Consider the following 20,122-nt stretch of genomic DNA (forward strand, 5'->3'; position numbering starts at 1 on the left):
ATTCTCAAGCAAGAGACATGAAAAGGCTAATGGAGAATCCTTAATCTAAAAATCTAAATGAAAGTGTTTATGAATATGTGAAAAGATTTTGAACAACACTCAAACCCATTCAAATTTTAGAGGAATAACAAGTTAAGAAAATCATTTAGTTTTTGAAAATCAAAAGCATTTTCTTACTTGATAAAGGATGAGCACTCACCCAAAATACTCAAGCATCAACACACGAAAATACCCACTAAAAATATGCTCATCAACGCCCTCAGATAAAGCAAGACCATTACACACCTCTGCCCCGTACAACACACACACGCCATTACCATGACTGCCCGTGCCACGTGGAAGCCAATCAATGGTTGTCCACAAGAGACAAATAAAGGGCATATTTCTTTTTTCCTAGAGAGGTATCCTAGTACTGCTAAGGATAAGAATGAGGAGCTGTAAAATCAAATATTTCTTTATTTTGCAAAAATTAGAAATGGGGAAGATGATGAATAGTGCTGAAGTGTGTGAGTGAGTGGCATGAAAGTGATGAGAAGACGATCTGATCTGATTGATTCAGTGAAGGAACCAAATCATGTGCTGTGCACATGCATGTTTAGAAAAACAGAATATGGACTTTAAATGAAATGGGCTTTAAGAAGCAAAACCCGAAATGGCCCCACTGAAGTGACTGTCACTTAAGTGTCAACCACTGTACGTGAAAAACATTGTCCTTTATGTTCAGTGAATGACTAGTCAAATAAACAAAAAACTGTTATTTTTATGAAAGGAATGAAGTACAGTATACCTTGAGTCTTTGTGCATTGCTACTTCATTCTTGACTTCTTCAATGCAACTGATCTTGCCCTTAATTCTAGCCTAGAGCTTGTGAGTGATTAAATAAAAATAAATACAATGATTTTGACAAGGAAAAAGCCAATATATCAAATCCTAAAAACTAACAGGATGATATGGTGTTAACAGGTGATGATCAAAAAGAAATTGTTAAGTTGCAGAGTTACTTGGCAAGTGAGTTTGAAATGAAACAACTTGGAGATCTAAAATATTTTCATGGTATTGAAGTTGCTCGGTCCAATCATGAGATTTTCTTGTCTCAAAGAAAGTACGTGTTGGATTTGTTAACTGAAACAGGTATGCTTGCATGTAAACCTATTGATACTCCAATTGAACAGAATCACAAATTGTTTGAGTGTGCAAGTGCAGTGTTTATTGATAAAGGGAGGTCTCAAAGGCTTGTAGGCAAACTAATTTATTTGGCTCATACATATCCTGATATTGCATATGCTGTAAATATGGTTAGTCAATTTATGCATAATCCGCGCAAACCACATATGGATGCTCTAGAGCGTATCTTGAGGTATCTAAAGTCTGCACCAGGTAAGGGATTGTTGTTTACTAAACATATTGGTGGTTTTGATGTAATGGGTTATAGAAATGCAGATTAGGCAGTCTCAGCTGACAAAAGAAGGTCAACTTCTGGATATTTTACCTTTGTTGGTGGTACCTTGTCACTTGGAGAAATAAAAAGCAACAAGTGGTTTCAAAGTCTAGTGCAGAAGCTGATCAATTTAGAGGTATGGCTTTTGGTATTTATGAGTTGTTGTGGTTGAAGAATCTATTGACTGACTTGGGGTTTAAGTCGAAAACTACTATGAGTTTATATTGTGATAATAAGTCAGCAATAAAAATTGCTCATAATCCTGTTCAGCATGATAGGACTAAACATGTTGAAATTGATAGACACTTTATTAAGGAGAAATTAGAAGCTGGCATTATCAAGTTTCCCTTTGTAAAGTCTGAAGATCAGTTGGCTGATGTGTTGACCAAGGCTGTTGCTAGCTATTAGAGTATTTGTAGATCCACTTGGCAAGTTGGGCATGTGTGATGTCTATGCACCAACTTGAGGGGGAGTATTGGAATAGGTTTCCTAGTCTTAGTATTATTTGTATTATTTTAATATTTGTAATTTGTTTATCGTGTATGTGCTAGGTTTGTACTTGTATATATAGCACACTTGTGTAAATAATGAAATATCTGAAAATTATTCCCCAAAAGTTTTGGCACTTCAGCTGGGTGAATTTGGCAGGTCTCTTTGCATTCAGGATCTCCTCCATAAATGGAGATTGGCATATTCCCATGTCCGCCTCCAAGGCAAGTTTGATAGGGGTCTTTGTTTTGAGCCCTTCACCATCTTGTAGATTACATCTTTTAGTTCCCCCTTCTTAGGTCTCTTCTGGTGTCCACGCTCAGAGGGGCCTGAATCATCGCCTCCATGGCCTCTAGCGTCCTCCATTTCATCTGAACTTGCTTTACTTGAAGATCCTCGTTCAGGTTCTTTCATATGTTCTTTCCTCTTTTTTGCGCTTATTACCTTCCTCGAATCGAACTTTGGATCGTCAAGTAGGCTTGCGCTCAAGTTAGTGTTTGTATTAGTTGCTATATGTTCAAGATAGATAACTTGCGCATCTTTCCAAATAACTAAACTTCCAAGAATCGTTCGAGAAGTTCAAAGTGGCCGAGAAGAGTGCCCCACATTCTTGGAACGCAATTCACCTAAAGAAGTATTATGTATGACCTTTGCCTTTCTGTTAATTTGGATTGTTATTTGCGTATTGTTGTCTATCGTTATCCTTGTTACCCTGTTTTAAATAAAATACTCCTGGGTCGAACACAAGAACATGATTTTATTTACATTCTTTATTGCCGAATAAATAAAGAGGTTATCCATATTTGATTTGACGATCTTGTTTAAGGAACTAAGAGAATTTCATCCAAAGGAAAAAGGCCAATTGCTCGCATTCCCTCCAAAATCCCTAGGCCTATGAACGAAATCCGAAATGAATTAAATGAATCTTGAAACACTGAAATTACTCTCGAATAAGGGAACCAAATGATGAATAATGAAAAGGCAGTTGAATTGTCCTTAGAAATGAAACTGAAACAAATTAATTACAAAAAATAAAGGATGTGCCATCACGCCAGTGAACTATGCCATAAGACTTATTCAACTAAAATTATGAAACCAAGTTCACAGCTCAGCTGGGAGAAAGTTCCAATCAAGATAAGGGAAAACGATTCGGGCCTTCGAGCGGTAATAACGCATCCCCTGGAGGAACCCGTCGTTAAACCCTCGAGCATGGGACCCTTCCACATACTAACTTATGGGCATCGCTGAGTTCTCTTTTAAGACAATCCATGAAACAGGTCAGGGTCGTATAGCTCAATGGGCAAATAGGGCGGCCAAGCGCCATGCCATCATCGGATCTCTACCAGGCACAATTGCATGTGGCGGAGGGATAGTTAAAGGTCCAGGATCCCTCATAGGTGGCTAAAATGGCTGAAGTACACCCACAATCTTTCTCCCTTTGTCCTTTGCAGACGCGGATTCCGAAGGACTTGGAGTTCCTCCCTTGGCGCGGGACCTGCCAGTACCAGAAGAACTACCATAAGTGATATTGAGCACACATTTACCCTTACTCTTCTTTCTAGGAAGAGTAGAAGCCGATGACTTAACAGAGGAATCAGAGTAGCCCTTGATTAAGAGCTCCTTCCCCTAGGCATCAGCATGACCTTATAACAATATAGCCCATGTTTTTAGATGAACGTAGTTTTTTCTTGATCGATCTTCTTCTGCCATCAGTATTTTGTTATATCCTTAATATGCAATTGGTTGTCTTAATCTTCTTTTGCCATTAGTATCGACATAACCTTGTAACAGTATAGCCGACTTGACGATACAGGTGAGGTGGACTTTGGAATCGAACTCGGGATCGTCAAGTGGGCTTGCGCTCATCATCAGATCTTGTTTTGATTTGTGAACGATGGGTGGGGTACCTGCAAAGATAATCCGACGCTCAAGTCAATATTTGTCTTAGTTGCTATATGTTCAAGATGGATAGATTGCGTACATTTTCAAATAACTGAACTTCTATATTTATAATCACAATTTATTGAGGATAAAGCTTACGGCGTGACATGAAAGTAGGTCCCTCCCACGCGTCTTTTATCCCGACGTTCACGCGAAATAACTTGCCTCCCACGCTCACTTTCGTATTTTATTAATTCATTTACGTGGTCAAACTACCTGGGCTGTTACCAACAAGATAGACTCTACCACAAGTCCAAAGTTAATTGTGTTTTAACTTACTAGTTCAGCCCCAAACAGGTTCCTTTGATTGATTGGGCCACAAACTTTGGCCGTGAAATATTTTCTCTCACATTGCATGACATCAAATAGGTAGCATAGGAATATTATGCGAAAAAAGTAGGTGTTGACATGTCAGTTTGTGGTTATTATTGACTTAGTGGCAAAAAGCATAAATAATCCTTTCTTTTGAGTTCAGTTGTTACTCCTTATAATTTTTATTAGGGATAATGTTAGTAAAAAGGCTCCAACTATACCCTATTTTACAGTTGAGGATGTCACATTCATTTTGTTCCAATTGAGAACTATAACTTTTTGTTTGGTTCAATTAAGGGTTTTTCGTCAAAAATTGATCACGCGCTTGGTACGTGATCAATTTTTAGTGACAAAAACATCCATTTGCCTAAAACATAATTTTAAAATAAAAAGAATTAAAAAAAAACTAAAATAAAAACAAATCAAAAATAGTGCAGAAACCCTCCCACACCCCCACCCCCACCCCCACCCCCACCTCCACCTCTTTCCCCTTTTCGGCCTCCAAAAGGCCCCCATCGTCGGCGACCCATCCCTCCGCACCGACAACCCTCTCTCCCAGCGCCGACCTCTCCCCTCTGCCTCATCTCTCTCTCACTCCTCATCTTTCTCTTCCTCTTTCTCTCTCTTTCTCTGCGGGCTTCTAGATCTCAAAAAATCATATTCACAATTCCAAGTATTTGCATAAACCTCACAATAACTATTGTACCAAAAATAAAAAATGGCAACGTGTGATATACAAAAATAGTAGGGAAAAAAAAGAAAAAGAACAAAATTTAGATCCTAAACAAGCAATCAATTGGTAAATCAATCCATCAACTCAAAAGAGGAGTCATAATATCATAAACATCATAGTGACGATGAATCTCACAATACAAGTCTTCATCGTCGTCGTCCCCACAATCGTACACAGATCCAACGAGCAGCAACTAATCCTCCAAGTACCTCTGCAGCAGCCCCACCATGTGTTTCTCTCTTCACCTCTTTCTCCCTCATCTCTTTCTTCCTCTCTATCTTTCTCTCTCTCTCTCTCTCTCTCTCTCTCACTATTGTAGGATCGTGGCGGAGAGAGAGAGGAAGATAGAGAGGAAGAGAGAGATGCAGCCAATGGGAGAGGCCAGAGTAAGGGGAAGGGGTTTCCGATGCGGAGTGATGGGTGACCGAAGGTTTGGGTCTGTTGGTGGTCGGAGAGGGGAGGGAAATGGGGTGTGGGAGGGTTTCTGCACCTTCTTTTTTTGTTTTTCTTTTAGTTTTATATTTTAAATTATTTTTATTTCTTTTAGTTTTATTTTTTATTTATTTTTATGTAAAGAGACGTTTTTATCCCTAAAAATTGGCCATGTGTTTGGCACGTGATTAATTTTTGACAAAAATCCCTTAATTGAGTTAAACTCAATTGAAAAAAAATTAAATTTTCATCCTCAACTGCAACAAGAAGGAGTATAGTTAGAGTCATTTTACCAAAATTTTCCTTTTTTATTATTTCATTTGGGTCAATAGTGACTATCTTGGTATTTTGAAAAAATTCATTAACTAATCAATAATATTGAAAATATATATTAATTTTCTTGTAATTAGCCCTTTTAACTTTTTAAGTACCAAAAAAATATAAATTTACCAACAAGGCAAAAAGATAATTTTACGGAAAAAAAAAAAAAAAAAGACAAGAAAAAACAAACTAAATAAATAGGCTCGTAACCAAAAAAAAAAAGCGGGCTCGTGCTTTGGTCCGAGCCCAGCTCGTTCAAAGCCCAGCACAAGCACGGCCCAGCCTACCATGGACTCCTGCTTCAAGCTGGTGCTGGGCCAGGCTGAGCCTCCACGATTATGAATCAGGTTGGGCCGCTGCCCATGAACGGGCTACCAGTTTGATACCTCTGCCGACAGCCGCCACCGCATCACAAGAAATAAAAAAAATTAAAAAAGAGAGAGAGAGAGAGAGAGAGAGAGAGAGAGAGAGAAAACAACTCATTTTCTTCACAGCAGACTCTTGAGTCTTGAGCCAGTACTTGACTCTGGAGCCCGTAGACCGCGTTTAGGCCTTCCACTATGGTAAAGCCATTTTTTGTGACCCAAAACCCATTTTGGGTCACAAATAGTGCTGTGACCCAAATCTCCCATTTATGGTGCTGTGACCCATTTTGGGTCACAGTGTTTTATACATATTTAAAATATGCCTAATATTGATTAAGTGATATTTAATTGATAATTTTAAATTTAAAGTATAATAAAAATGATTGTAGTGATCTTATTTTAATGAGATCTTTAAAATAAGGTCAATATTGAATATATTTAAAATAAGAAAATTTCATAAATTAGACAACATAAGCCTTACAACATCGGGACTTCAACAACCACAAACAAGAAAAACAACACGATGATTTAAAGGAAAAACAAGTACAACATGATCACTAAAAGGAAAAACAAGAACAATACGATGATTTAAAGAAAAAACAACAACAACAACTGCATTCGACATGACAGAAAATGAATCGAACTTCTTATTCGGAGTCCGATGATGAAGAATTGACACCCACGTCAATATGTTGGGGCAAGTGGTGGGTTCCCCTCTCGGATCCAGATGTGCTCAATCAAATTAGTTTTTAGGGATTCGTTGACATTTCGGTCCCTAAGCAAATTCCGACGAACATTCATCTCAGGTAATGATGATGGAGCGGCACCGGTCGGACATGGTTCTACACCTTCGTATTCAGCTTCTGCCCTTCTAGTGCTCGCTTCTGGGTCTATTGGGTCATCCCTACCGTCATCCTCAGGGCGCTCATCCTCCACGATCATATTGTGCAATATTATGCACGCCTTCATGATATACCCAAGCTCAATCGGACGCCAATAACGAGCAGGTCGTTTTATAATCTGCCACCGGGCTTTTAAAATTCCGAACGCCCTCTCCACATCCTTCCTGTATCCCTCCTGTCGAGCGGCAAACAACTTATGGTGGGGAAGAACGGGACTGTGCAATGTAGTGATAAGAGTTGACCATTGAGGGTAGATCCCATCTGCAAGAAAGTATGGAATGGTGTAGTCTATCCCATTCACAGTGAATTTCACCCTGTGGTTTCGGCCGGAAATCATATCATCAAAGAGATGAGAACAGTCCAGCACATTGATATCATTATTCGACCCAGGTATACCAAAATTTGCATGCCATATCCACGTGTCGTACCCAGCAACGGCTTCAAGGATAACTGTTGGGACACGATAATGCCCACGGTACACAGCTTGCTCGGCCATTGGGCAATTTTGCCATACCCAATGCATGCAATCCAAGCTACCAATCATACCTGGAAATCCTCTACGACTCCCCTTTCGCAAAAGTTTCCTCAAATCGGCCGGAGTAGGCCTCCGGAGATACTCTGGTCCGAAGACGTCAGTGATGGCTCTCACGAACTTCAAGAATGATTGTCGTATGGTGGTTTGGCTAATGGTCATTGACTCTGAGACCAAATCATATGGAATGCCATATGCCATCACCCGCAGTGCTGCAGTCACCTTTTGGTGAGGTGTGCAACCCACTCTACCGACGGCATCAACTGTTGGCCGGAAATACTCATCCTGGAGGCAGACCGCTTCGAGAATTCTATTGAATAGCGGTTGGTGCATGCGGTATCGCCTGCGGAAAGTCACGGTGTCCTCGATTGGCGAGGGGATGAAGTAGTTGTCCATGAGACGTTCGTGGGCGGCTTCTCGATTCCGGTGTGTGTACCGGCGATTTGAAGAAGTACCGCCATGCCTTGGTGTACCGGCGACGACGGTATGACCCATTGACACAATCAACTTACCCACCATCTCCCTTCCATCCTCTTCCCTATCCCATTCAGCATCAGAGTCCGAAGACGAGGAGGAGGATGAATACACATACAAAGTATTCATTTGGGTGTTTATGGAATGAGAAATGATCCTGAAATAAGATTGAGTGTAACATGGTAAATATAGTGGTATTTATACTGAAACCACTTGCATTTGAGATAACGAATGAATGGTCCACATTCATTTGCTTTATGATGGTGTAGTCATTTCATGCATCAGTCTTATCTACTGTAAAGCATGCATCAGTCTTATCTACTGTAAAGCATGCATCAGTCTGTGGTTAATAAGGGAGAATCCAATGTTGGGTGGAAATGCAAACATTAATTGAATAAATAGCAAACCATGACTTAAAACAAGATTGACGTTCAAATTAAAGGATACAATTAAAGAGCAAACATAATTTAAAACAAGATTAACATTCAAACTAAAAAACACAATTGAAGAGCAAGGTCTAATTCTAATTATTAGGCGGGTACCCCTGGTTTGAGTGAGTGAGGTTGGAAAGATCCGGGTAGTATCCAGATGGAGTGGACTCCGAATGGTGGTTAGCACGCATTTGCCTCCTTGCAATGACTTCAGCCATCTTTTGCTCCCAATACATCCGTTGCCCATCATTCATTTTGGAGAGGTCTTGGCCCATAATATTTTGTTCTTCCCATTCTAGCTGCCTCTCGATCCTCATCCTTTCTCTTGCGTCCTTTGCGGCGTCTCTTTCACTCCTTGCACGCTCTCTGTCAACTCTCGTTTGTATGAAAATCCTTGAATTTTCATTATAATGATCTACTGCCTCAACCATATGAGTTTGGACGGGCTCGGCTGCCTTGGCCCGTTTTGCATGGTTTCTCCCTGGTGGCCTTGGCCGCGAGGAACCGCATGGTTGGAATGGTGGTGGGTTTTCGTCCTCGCCAAGTGGTATGACTGGATCGGTCTCCTCGGGATCATCATCGGCGGGAGTGTCGGCATCGTCGGTGGCGGGGGTCTCTGAATCACTAACCCGAACAGGAGCATGAACGGCAGCATACTTTGCACTTTCCTTTATTTTTTCCCAAATGTGCACCCATGGAAACTTGAATCCAGTCTTGTTTCGAAAGCCTTCAAGTGCTTGCGTAAACTACAATAATAAAATAAAAATTAAAATATATAAATTTTCTTGTGGAAATGCAAACATAACTTACATAAATAGTAAATTTGCTACATTTATAAACAAAACAAAAACCAACATCATACAAATATATAAATATGCTTGATAGATAAACAAAATAGTGGAAATACAATATAATAATATCATTATACAAATATGCTACATTTATAAACACAACCAAAAATAATCATACAAATATATAAATATGTTTGATACATATACAAAACAATAAAATAGTAATACCATTATATAAATATGCTTCATTTATAAACAAAACATATAATAATTATACAAATATATAAATATGCTTGATAATTGGAGGATACAAAAAATAATCATGCAAATATATAAATGCATAAAAACTTACCACATTGGCATCATTTGCACCGCTTGCACGCATTCGCTCGGCCTCCAATAAGCAAGCATAAAATTTGTTGCAATCACGCGCAATATCTTTGAATCGTGCTTTAACACCGCCAACCTTACGAATTGTTTCACCCCCCATGTTACGCTTGAAAATTTCATAAATTTGTTCCCAAAGCATGGCGGCTCTAATTTGGGCACCAAGACAACCGTCGGGAGACCTCTCTAGGTATGCCATCACTAGGGCTTCATCTTCAGCTACCACCCAAGCACTTCCTCTTGGAGCCATGACAAAGAAAAAAAAATTTCCAATCAATTTGGTAAACAAAGGTTGTAAATTGTGATGAAACCATATGAGTGTTGTGTGATATATATAGACATCCTTGAAAATATAGCTGTTGGAGGGTTTGGGGAATTTTTTAAAATTTTTTCGAAATTTTTTGGCAATTTTTCGGATATTATATATATTTTAAATGATTTATTAAATATTTGTTTAAAAAAAAAAAGAAAAGGCCGATCTGGACCGTTGATTATCAACGGTCCATTAATCCCAGCCGTTAGATCCATCCCCGGCCCATCTAAAAAAAAAAAAAAAAAAAAAAAAAAAGCCCAAAACGCAGCAGCCGTTGATCACCAACGGTCGGCCGATCTGGACCGTTGGTGAGTATCCCATGCAGCCACGCGTCAACGAACGAAGGGAGGCAGCGTGGACTCCGAGTGCGCTTGCGTCAGCCGACAACTGCGTCAGCCAACAGCAGCCGCTCGTCAGCTTTGTCAGGCGCGGGGCCCACCTCTGTCTTCAGCCTTGATCTGTTTCTCTCTCCTTCACGTGGGCTTAAAGTTCATTTGGGTCACAGCCCATTTTGGGTCACACATGAAACCCACTTCTGAGTTACACTTTGGGTTACACCCCATTTTGGGTCACACATTCCGGCCCGTAGTGAGGAGTTGTGACCCATTTGTGGCCCAAAATGGGTTTTTGGGTCACAAAATCCGGTGCATAGTGGAAGGCCTTATTGCCCGCAAAAGGAAAGCCAAAGCTTCCCTAAGCTTCCCTCATTCTTTTGCTGACTGCTTTGCCGATTATGGATCCAGTGTCTATAGTTCTTGCGACCGGCGTCACAGCGGTATCTCTGCAGGTTATTTCTCAGAAAGTTGCAGATATCGCTTTTAAACAGATAGGTCATAATTTTGGAGTCGCCGAGAAGCTCCAGGATTTGAAAAGAGAATTATTGAAAATTCAAAATCTTATCGAAAAGGTAGAAAGCAAGCACTCGATCTCCAATACTTGCCAAACTTTTATCGAAGAGTTCAAGAATCTTCTTCTTGATGCGGAAGATGTACTGGATAAGATTGATCTCGAATGGCAAGACAATGACCCATGGACTTTGGAGTTCCGCAGCAAGCGTGAAGTAAGTCGGATGCTGCTAAAAGTCGATGGTTTGTCCAAAAAAATGGAGAGTACCTTTACATTAGAAATAAACAAGCCTACACCTCCTCAATTTTTTGCTATTCATCCTCATCATAGTAGTTCGTTCGTTGATGTATCGTCAGTAATTGGAAGGGCGACAGAGAAGAAGAAGATCATTGAAATCTTGCTGCCTCTGCAGGGAGAGGAAGTGGAGGGAGTTCATGTGATTCCAATAGTGGGTATGGGTGGGATTGGAAAAACAACCCTTGTTCAACTTGTTTACAATGATGCAGATGTGATTAAGAAATTTGACTTGAAAATGTGGGTATGTGTCTGTTCAGAGAATGATTTGGCTAAGATCACTGAATCCATCTTCGAGTCTGCTACGAAGGAACCTTCGGGTTTGTCAGGTCTGGATGCCATTCAGACCAAATTACAAAATGTATTGATGGGGAAGAAGGTTTTACTTGTATTGGATGCCATGTGGGATGAGAATCCCAATACATGGGATGCTTTAAAATTGCCTTTTAGTTCTGCAGCAAAGGGGAGCAGGATTGTGGTAACTACTCGAAGCAAAATTGTTTCATCCATTGTTACCACTAGTCCTGCATATGTTTTGGATGATTTGCAGCCTTTGAAGCCTTTGCCTCATGATGAAGATTGTTGGACAATTATCAAACAGAGCTTGAGTCATCTTGATGGACGTGAAGATTTGGTGCAGATTGGCAAAGAGATAGCAAAGAAGTGTAAAGGTCTTCCATTGGTGGCCAGAGTGATTGGAAGTGTCTTACGGTTCAAATCAAAAGAGACATCGGTGTGGGATGAACTACTCAAATGTGAGCTTTGGGACTTGCCAAAAGATAAGAACCAAATCTATCCGATACTTAAACTGAGCTATGATCATTTGCCTGCTTATTTAAAGATGTGCTTTGCGTATTGTTCTATTTTTCCTCATAGTCATCCATTTCAAAAGGACGATTTGATAGAATTATGGGCAGCACAAGGTTTCATTCAAGCTGAAGGAACAAGAAGAATTGAAGACATTGGAAGAGAGTACTTTGATGGCTTGTGTTCGAGGTCCTTGTTTCGAGTTTCATCATCAAATGTTGCTAAATATGAAATGGACTTCATTCATGATTTGGCAAGGTTAGTCTCAACCAACTTATGCTTCAGTTTGAAAGATGGTATGTCATGCTTCTTGCCTGTATCTCCAGATGTTCGACATTCGTCTTTGCTTGATCAAAATATTCAACAATCTACATTGGAAGAGTTTCACAGGTATAAAAAATTGAGGACTTTTATGTTGCTTTCCAAATCGAATCCCAATCTTAACAATGTCCCTCAAAGTTTCTTCCAAAATTTGCCATGCTTAAGGGTTTTGAATTTGAGTTATAGTGGCATATTTGAGTTGTCTGACTCTATTGGACAATTGATACACCTTCGTCACCTCGATCTTAGTCATACCCGTATCAGAATATTGCCAGAGTCTATAGCAAAGCTATCTGGGTTAGAAACACTTAAGCTTAAGAATTGTGAAAGTCTTTTCAAGTTGCCCACGAACTTAAAGAAATTGATTAAGTTACGACATTTTGTCTTTGATAGCGAACGTGTCAAGTCCTTACCATTAGAAGTTGGGAGACTAACTAGTCTCGAAACCCTGACTGCATTTATAGTGCAACAAGGATGTCGAATTGTGGAGCTCAAGAACATGAGGTGTCTTCGATCCATTTGCATTCAAAATCTTGAGAATGTGGCAAATCGTGTAGAAGCTAAGAGTGCTCTGTTAGAGAACAAGCAATACTTAGACAAGTTGGAGTTGCAATGGAATAGAACTATAAATGAAACAGTTGCAGAAGAAATTTTTATGGGCCTTAAACCTCATGATAGGTTGAACGAGTTACAAGTAAAAGGATACTGCGGTTCAAAATTTCCAGATTGGATAGGTGACGCATCATTTTGTAAGCTTTCGCGTATTAGTTTAGTAAACTGCAATGTTTGTACACTTCTTCCTTCTCTTGGTCAACTTCCGGCTCTCAAACATCTTGTCATTGAAGAGATGCGAAATTTGGAACGCATGGATGATCAGTTTTGTGCTTTGGCAGCTGGCACCTTTCCATCCTTGGAGACTCTAAAATTTGAATTCATGCCAAGGTTGAAAACTTGGTCAGGAATAAATGAAAATGTCATGCCTAATCTTAGAGATCTCGTCATCGAGTCTTGTCCAAAATTGGTCGCCCTACCTTCAGTTCATCACCTAACTTCACTTGAAATGTTATCCATCGATCGTTGCCGTAGTCTTCAATCAATTCCAGACGGAGGACTACCACGCTCCCTCAAACATTTTATCATTTTGGACAGTGACATTTTAAAGGGGCGGTACAGTGTGAGAACAGGGGAAGATTGGGACAACATCAATTGGATCCCCAACGTAAGTATTGATGACTTGGCGATCCGAAGGGACGGGCATGATTGTTGAACTTTGCTGTATCTCAGTCAATCCATCTGAAAACTTTTGAGTTTGCTAATCAGGTACTTGACGTTATATAGTTAACTACTTTCATTGGTTATTTGATGATTTTTAACTTCAGTTTGTGTTCTGGCTCAATCACCATAAATTTTCGTCATCCTAGTACCAATGAATTTTTTACTCTGCTTTATTTTTATTTTTTGAATTTGTCGTATGATATATATCTATATTAACAGAATTTTCTTTTCTTGTAGAAAATTCTCCTTTTGTTTTGGGCCCTGCCACCCTTAACAGCAGTCACTTGAAGCATTTCCAATAAAAGAATGAGAGCATGTCCTTAATCCTGATCTGGGCGATTTATGCTAAATCCTAACGTAAGTTACTTTTCATATATACATAAACTACTTAATATGTATGTGTGCCAATTTTTTTTTTATTATAAGGATAAGGGGTTTATACAAAATCCTGAATTTCAAGTTTTCCTGCATCTCTCTCTCCCTCTCTCTCTCTCTATCTCTCTCTTTACAGCATCTCCATATATGGTGAATAAACAAATTGATTGCTTTTTACATCCGTACTTTGTGCAGGTAGATGAGCTTCGTGGTGCTCCACAAGACTTGGTTTGTTGCAGTTGGTTGATTATTTCTTTTCGATTGTATTTCTGTGTTCCTGGTTTGAAACATCTTAAAGTGTGTAATCTGTTCTAGAATTTAAGAATTCCATGTTTCAATATTCTGTTCGGATTTTTTTGTGTAACCTGCTATGGAAGATGTTTGTACTTTTTCCTGTATGAAATTCTGTTTCTCATCAAAACAAAGAAGACTAGCTGTTCCGAATTTATGTAGTATCATGTTTGTTGCGTCGAGTAATTTAAAAGTTCTGACGTGTGTTTTTTTTTTAATTATAACAAAGATTTATAGGGGTTTGAATTTTATGCCTATCCAGACGAAAAGCATATATGAGGGAGCCTTGTGAGATGGCATTGAAGTGGGTGAGAATAACTCAGGTGACAAATATAATTGGGAATATATTGGAAGACCTTGTGACTACAATGACATATAATCACATATCATTGTTCCAGCTGTTTCATTTTACAATGAAGTGATAATACATATCATATCATCTGATATACATATAAAACGTGGGATGCATGTCCCAATTAATAGTTGTATGTTGTCTTAGAAAGTAAGGCATGGAGCTAAACAAATGTGTCATATGCAATACTTCTAGTTGGAAAGACAATTCTGGTATTTCAAATGATGTTGTGGGAGGTGGAAAGCAAATAGCTGCAACACTAGTGAGGTATTGCACTTTTTGTGTTTGGGTTTCCACTAAGAACAAATGAATGTTACAAATTACACGGGAGAGCATGAGCTCTCCAAAGAGAGTGGAGAGAGTCCCAAGGGAGATGATATGAGCTAGTTCCCTTTCTAAATTGGAAAATTTAAGTCAATAACCCCTTTTAATATGCAATTAATATTAGTTCCTTCACTAATATTTGAGTAAATCACAAGAAAGAAGGATAGAATTGAATCCAGGGAGTGTACAAAAAGAATTTAGCTGGAGAATAACTATTTTGAAATTCTGAAAAACAAAGTTCCATTTGAATGGAGTGATTCCAAATTTAGGAATTTAGTTAACATTTTAAGGTTAAATTGCTCTTTAAACTATTACAATTTATATAAGTCATGATTTGAGTTAGAAGGGAAAAAAATAAAGAACAAAGGAATTTGAAATGTTTCCTTGCATGTAGTTATTTCAAATTCATTTCATTTGCGTTGCATCTAGTTATATCAAGTACATTATATCTAATGTTTTATAGTTTTCAATTTTGAACTCCATCCGAATGGAGCCTAATCTCAGCCAAACCCATTCATTTCATGCTCGCTTAAGCTTCCTCGATCTGTACCAGTATTAATAATTAATAAATTAAGTTGCTTTGCCCAATTTCCATGCATGTGCTTCCATATAGGAAGGCTCTCATGATCTTTTAAACAATTTTATACCACCTTATATGGCAACTTATATGACATTCATATATTAGATACTAATAAATATAAATAAAAATAAAAACTCAAAAAGAAAAAGAAAACCATGTCCAGTAAAGTAATGACACAAAAGATGATATAAAAATATGGTAAGTATAGTATTATTGTCTCCTAAAATATGGATTTCAAAGTGTATGAGGCTTGAGCTGGACTTGGGCCTCCATGTTTTTGATAATCCCCCTTCCTCTATTACTAGGGCCCTATGGGTTGTTTGTTTTGCTTTGGGCTTTAAACTCGCCAGTTTACTTAAAACAAATATATGCACATTATTTATTGAGGAGGGTTTTAAAGCTAAGTAATTAGTAAATTGAGGAAATTATAAATTTGATCCACTTATTTTATACATAGTTTAATTTTGGTCTACAATCTTTTTTAAGTTCAATTTTAGTCCACTTATTTTATACCTAGTTCAATTTTGGTCTACAATCTTTTTTAAGTTATGATTTTAAATTCTTTTGGTTGTGTTTTCTTCAATTATAATTGAAGTATAAGTTATATTTCATCATTTCTTAGTCATAGGAACCAATTTGCAGTGTTAGAATCAAAGAGAATTGAAGTTTGGTGAAGTTTGAAAAATCTAAACATTTTCTAGGAAAAATTGGTAGTTCCGGGTACCCTACTTTGAGGCCAATTATCTTGAGTTTTAAAATTCTGATTTGAATGATCTTTATATAGTTGTAAAGAGGAAATGCATAGCTTTAAACAACAAGTATATGTTTACTGAATTTGGCTAAGATTTGATAGGGTAAAAGGTGGGACAAATTTGAGAAAATAAATCTGGACCTTTATTGAACAAGTGGAACAATTAGTGGACCAAAACAGAATTTAAAAAAGATCGTGGACCAAAATTGAACTAGGTATAAAATAAGTGCACCAAATCTGTAATTTCCTCTTAGTAAATTAATACAAGCTAACCACTCTTTTGGACTCACAACATGAGTAATTTCAGAATCTGAACCGTCCATTTTTTAGGTCACACTTCAAAGATTATCATCGTAAAAAATCAACCAAATCAGAAACTATTTGGGCATCTAACTGTGATCAAATAAATAGACAAACACTATATTTTGATAAAAGTATATAAATGTTGTTATTATAATCAAATGGCTAAAAATCTTCCGATTTAGAAGATTTTTTACGAAGATAATCTTTTAAGTGAGGCCTAAAAAGTGAAGAGTTCGGATTATGAGATTACACCTTGTGATGGGCCCAAAAAAGTTGTTAGTTTCGTATTATCTTTTTATTTTATTTGGGGGAAGGATGGATCGAACTTGAGTGCATGGTACAATTTCACAGCCCTTCCAACTGGGTTTTCCAACAACCGCAGCTTCGTATTAACTTGCTAAGAGCATTTCCAATACTTTCCTTATATTTTTCTTCAATTTGATGATAAGTTAGGAAAAAAAGAAGAAGTTAGATTTGGGGCTCTCTTATTGTAAAGTTGAAATTTTCCCAAATTTTTATTTTATTTTTTTTCTTTGGTTTCTAGTACAAAATTTGACTATTATAGATTTGGAAAAATTTTAGAAAAATGTTGAAACTGTCTTTTATATCATTTTCTTCAAATTTAAATTTAAGGAAATATTTAAGAAATGGCTGGAGATGCTCAATTAACTTTAGAGCATTTATGTTATTTATTAAAGTTAAAAATATGATTTTAGCATACTTTTTAGGTTGAATGGATGAAACCATTTACTTTTATAAACAACTCCTCATAAGCTTTTCTTCTTCATTGATGAGAAAAGACTTCTTGTTGTTCTTTGCTTCTCGGAATCCCTTTTTGGCATATTATATTGGTTTATGTGCTTTAATTGAAATTTTGTGGTAAAATAGTGTTGTACATCTATTATCTATAAGAGTAAATGAAAAGATAAATTTGTAATAGTTTCGGAAATAATCATTATCGTCTGATTTTATCTTAGATTGATCATAAAGTTCCCACATCATGGTGAGCGAGTAAGTAATTTTGTAATTATAAGCTTACACAACGGAAGATAACAAGGCTCATTCTATTAATTAATTGATTAATTAATTTACAAAAAGAAAAGTAAGAAAAGAGTTTCCAAAATTCAAACAAAAATGACCCGAAAAAAAAAAAAAAAAAAAGTCAGATGTAGATTAACTAAGACTAAACAAAAAAAGCCTGTCTTCCTTCCCTTCCATGGCCTCTGTTCCTTGTAGTGATCATGGGAGGTTGTTAGGTTCCCTCTTCTGCATTTGGATGTGATTTGCTGATTCAATGTCTGGAATTTCAGTTGCTATTCGGCTATTTATAAATTTGTCTCCACCAGGACTCCCCTTTATTGCTTGAGGACTTAATGCCTCAGTTTCCTTTTCTTTGTACTCCTTGTACTTTCCCCAAAGAACAGAGTAGAGTCCCAGAACAATTAGTACACCACCAAGAACACTGCAACCACCACAATTAGTAGCGTGACATGGTCAGTTTGTGGTGAAATAATCAAAGAGTGATCAAAAACAAGAAAATGAACATTTAGAGAATTAAGGGTTTTAAAAGTAGTTTTCTTTAGAGTTAAGAAAAATATAACTTTTGAGTTGTGTTTGAGCTCTCATGTAGTCTACAAATCCTCCTCGAACAGTACTACTAGTAGACAGAATTCGAGCACTACTTGAGTCTTGAGGAGGAATCAAACACTTTTCAATATGAACTTGAGTACTACCGCTCGAGGATTATACTTTTGAAACTCTAAAGAAAAGGACTAAAAGTCTTTGTTGGTATTCTAGTTTTTAAAATTTCCAATGTATATAAAGTTAAAAAATAATGTGATATATTTTGAGGAAATAGAAAAGTACCTTCCAAGGTAGATCTTTTCAGCAAGGATGAAAGAGCCCATGACAGCCACAATGATCATCATTAGAGGGCTGAAAGCAGTGACAAAAACAGGACCTCTTTTTTCCATCACCAGCCCTTGGACATAATATGCAATGCTTGATGACACTATGCCCTGTACATAATGTTAATTATCAGATTAATTAAATAGGGATTAAAAAAAAATTAGAGCATCCAATCCAAAATTAACAAGAGATAGCTAGCTAGAGATCGAGGTCAAGAGAGAGAGTGTGACTCACAGCATATGCAGCAGCAAGAAGATTCATGTCCCAACCAATGGTCCAAGCAGAGGGCTTGTGTTCCATGACAAAGGCGACAGCTATGGACTGCAGTGTGCCCAAAAAGCACACAAGTGCTGTGAGTGAGAGGGGAGCTTGATACCTCTTCTGTGTCACAGCCTGAAGGATAAAGAAAGAAGCCCAGGCAAGAGTGGCGAAAATAAGCAGAATCGAACCCTTAACCCAGTCCTTGTCACTATCATCGGAGGAATTAGTACTAGGGGTGGCATGGATCATGTGCTGTGACCAAGGGAAGTTAATCACATTTCCCTTGTATAATGTCATCAACATTGCTCCACCCACTGTCACTATTGTGCCCACCACTTTTGCTTGCGATATAACCCTCTTCATGTCCAACTTCTCCATCCTTGATTTAGTATTAAATTAAATTTCATCATTAATTAATTACCATGCATATTCAAATTCAATTAAAAGTAAAAGCAAAGAGGGAATATTCATAAACGATCACTTTTAATGAAGGCTTTACTATTTTAAGTACCCTTTAATAAAAACATTACTTTTAAAGCCCAATTTATATGTGAAAAGACCAAAATAACTAGGATCGACATTATAGTCAATAAGTACCTGCAAAGAACCGCCATGACGAATGTCATTGCAGGGAGCATGTTACTCATGGCACAGGAGAAGGTGGGCGATGTGAACTTCAATCCCGCATAGTAGAAGTTTTGGTCAATCACTGGTCTGTGGATCCAACACACCAAAAAAACAGAGGATCAAGCTCAGCTCAAACAAAATTAAACACCCACAAGCTTAATTAATTAATAATTAACTACACTTACCCAAGAAGACCCAGTACAAAAAGTTGCATGAAAATGGGAACTGTAATCTTTGGCCTTACTTTCCTGCATTAACCAATAACCAAACAAGAAATTAAAGGTTTTTTTTTTTTTTTTTTTTATCTCTCAGATTTCTATATAGTAAAGAGTTACTATATATACGTGTGTGTGCATGTGTGTGTATACCTCTCAAGAAGGAGAGCAAATGGAGCAATAGCGGCGGTGGCAAAGGCGTGGCGGTAGACAACAAGCACGTAGTGGCTCATTCCACGGTTGAGAGAAACCTTGGTGATGATGTTCATACCAGCATACCCAAATTGTAGAGAAGTCATGGCTACATATGGCTTACATTTCTGAACAAAATTTCCAAAACACCCATTTCCCTCCATTTTTTGTTGTTGTTATTTTCTAGTTCTAGATAGGAAAATAGAGAAAATTAATCACAAAGGGGATGAAGAGGGGAGTGTGTAGAGGAAATAGAGGAAGAACACTACAAGTTTGCTTGCTTGCTTGAGTGTCTCCTAAGACAAAAAGGGTAACCAGCTTACATATTTATAGCCCCTAATGGGGGGGGGACCTCCATCCAAACAAATTAATTATGAGTTTGAGTCTCTGACGTACATGGTGCTAATATTCAATGGCTACTATAGTTTGAGGTACCAGAAATATCTTTCTTTTTTTTCTTTTACATAACAAGATTAGAAATTTCGATTCTTTTTTCAAGTTTAGATACTAAACAGGAGATGAATAATGAGTTTAAGGTC

At 37.7% G+C, this 20,122-nt stretch overlaps 2 protein-coding genes across 3 annotated transcripts; one reads left to right on the forward strand and one right to left on the reverse strand.

Annotated features, from left to right (window-relative positions):
* The first annotated feature begins 10,528 nt into the window (after positions 1-10,528).
* Positions 10,529-14,205, forward strand: LOC147282690 (putative disease resistance RPP13-like protein 1). 2 transcript variants are annotated; one of them, XM_086247869.1, is made up of 4 exons: positions 10,529-12,198; positions 12,523-13,449; positions 13,642-13,761; positions 13,975-14,205. In XM_086247869.1, exons 1-2 carry the CDS (start codon positions 10,595-10,597, stop codon positions 13,394-13,396), a joined length of 2,478 nt encoding a protein of 825 aa, XP_086103995.1. In that variant the 5' UTR covers positions 10,529-10,594; the 3' UTR covers positions 13,397-13,449; positions 13,642-13,761; positions 13,975-14,205. The 2 variants fall into 2 exon arrangements, with proteins under 2 accessions (XP_086103995.1, XP_086103994.1); XM_086247868.1 differs by having other exon boundaries at positions 10,529-13,449.
* Positions 14,206-17,488: 3,283 nt separating this feature from the next.
* On the reverse strand, positions 17,489-19,867 carry LOC147282691 (WAT1-related protein At5g07050-like). The gene is made up of 6 exons (XM_086247654.1): positions 19,545-19,867; positions 19,362-19,424; positions 19,147-19,263; positions 18,523-18,928; positions 18,247-18,398; positions 17,489-17,842 (listed from the first exon to the last, which is right to left on the reverse strand). The coding sequence occupies exons 1-6, from the start codon at positions 19,745-19,747 to the stop codon at positions 17,620-17,622; spliced, it is 1,164 nt and encodes a 387-aa protein (XP_086103780.1). The 5' UTR covers positions 19,748-19,867; the 3' UTR covers positions 17,489-17,619.
* Between the last annotated feature and the right edge of the window lie 255 nt (positions 19,868-20,122).

Source organism: Dryas octopetala, chromosome 6 (assembly GCF_963921425.1).
Source record: "Dryas octopetala chromosome 6, drDryOcto1.1, whole genome shotgun sequence".
Taxonomy (NCBI): domain Eukaryota; kingdom Viridiplantae; phylum Streptophyta; class Magnoliopsida; order Rosales; family Rosaceae; genus Dryas; species Dryas octopetala.